This window comes from Gavialis gangeticus, unplaced genomic scaffold, assembly GCF_001723915.1.
Source record: "Gavialis gangeticus isolate Ggan-Ray unplaced genomic scaffold, GavGan_comp1, whole genome shotgun sequence".
NCBI classification, from domain to species: Eukaryota; Metazoa; Chordata; order Crocodylia; family Gavialidae; genus Gavialis; species Gavialis gangeticus.
This window is the reverse complement of record NW_017729032.1, coordinates 1564049-1565514: the sequence shown is the minus strand read 5'-3', so window position 1 is coordinate 1565514 and position 1466 is coordinate 1564049. Positions and strand designations below refer to the sequence as shown.

At 69.8% G+C, this 1466-nt stretch overlaps 1 protein-coding gene across 1 annotated transcript in view; it reads right to left on the bottom strand.

Annotated features, from left to right (window-relative positions):
- The window catches only part of ILK (integrin linked kinase), an 8619-nt gene that overhangs the window by 6813 nt on the left and 340 nt on the right, over positions 1–1466 (bottom strand). The window contains exons 2-6 of the mRNA XM_019525501.1: positions 1051–1216; positions 746–841; positions 575–671; positions 356–439; positions 131–216 (exon numbers count right to left, since the gene is read on the bottom strand). Of these exons, the coding sequence (XP_019381046.1) occupies positions 131–216; positions 356–439; positions 575–671; positions 746–841; positions 1051–1216 (529 nt within the window). The remainder of the gene's footprint in view (positions 1–130; positions 217–355; positions 440–574; positions 672–745; positions 842–1050; positions 1217–1466) is intronic.

Genomic DNA, 1466 nt, shown 5'->3' with positions numbered 1-1466 from the left:
CCCGCCCCCTGTGCAGGCAGGAGGAGGGCACGCGCGGACTAAGGGGTGAGCCTGAGACTGCTGGGGTGACGGTAGCAGAGCCGAGGCCTGTGCCCCCGGGGCACGGTGCCCTAGCCCCTGCCATGCCCACCTCTCCAGACTGGTTCTCGTTGAGTTTGTGTCCCAGGTTCAGCTGCTTGAAGTCGATGCCGGCCAGTTTGTTCAGGGTCCCATTTCCTGCAAGCATGGGAGAGGGGGGTCTGGGAGGTGCCGCACAACTCCCCCCCAGCTCTGTGGGGCTGCCAGTGGGCAACCCCAAGAAGCCCCCTCCAAGTGAAGTGCCCCACAACCGCTCCTGTGGTGGCGGCAAGCTTACGTGGCCGGGTGCGGGTTGTGCCCTTCCAGAAGGTGTCCTTGTAGGGGATCTTGGTCAGGCTCTGGCCCAGCTTCTCAGCCCGCTCTGCAGAGAGATGTGCGCTGGGTGCCGGGGTCTGCGGGAGAGACCGGGCACGGCCAGGGCAGAGGGTGTGTGCCTGGGGCAGGACATGAGGGGGTGGTGGGCTGGGGCCCGGGGCAGGGCGGGGGCAACATTTACCTCTGAGAGCCTCTCGGAGTGGGACCTTGGCCTTGTCCAAGGGCGTCTCGCCGTACTTGTTGGAGATGCTGACCAGCGCCCCGCTGCTCACCAGGTCCTGCAGGCAGGGGGAGGGTGAGACCCTGACCCTGCAGCCTGGTGCCCCCAGCCCCTCCACCGGGCAGGGCTCACCTCGGCCACCTGCTCGTGGCCCCAGAAGCAGGCGTAGTGCAGCGGTGTGTTCCCGTGCTCGTTCACCGCGTTGATGTCGGCCTTGAACTGGATCAGCTGCGGGAGGAGCCAGGGACCTCAGTGGGGGGGCGCTGGGTCCCAGTTCCCTGCTCCCAGTGACGCCCAGTGACGGGGCGCGTGGGGTCCTGGGAGCAAAGGGGACGGGCAGGGTGCTGACGGGTCCTGGGTTGTTGTGGGGGCCCCGGCGCGGGCGCTGGGGGGATTGTGGGGTGCTGAGGAGTGCTCTGTGGGGGGGGTGCCGGTACCTTCTGCACGATGTCGCGGTGGCCGTGGCTGGCCGCCAGGTGCAGGGGGGTGTCATCGCCCCGGTTCATGACGTTGATGCGTGCTCCCCGCATGATCAGCATGTCAACCACGTTGGTGCGGCCCTCGCGGCAGGCCCAGTGCAGCGGGCTGAAGCCATGGTCATCCCTGGGGGTGCGTGCGAGGGGGTGAGTCCCGCGCCCTGCGCGGAGGCTCACTGCAGGCGCGGCGGCCGGGGCCGGACCCCAGGTGCAACAGGGGCATCGCGGGCAGGGGGAGGCCGACGGGACAGCGCCAGGCGCACCGCAGCCTCTGCCTGGGGGACGCAGGGGAACGGGGCAGAGGTGTGCGCCTGCAGCCCCCGGGCCCGGCGCAGCTCCGGAGGGCGCAGGCAGGAGCCGGCCAGGAGCCCTCCCAC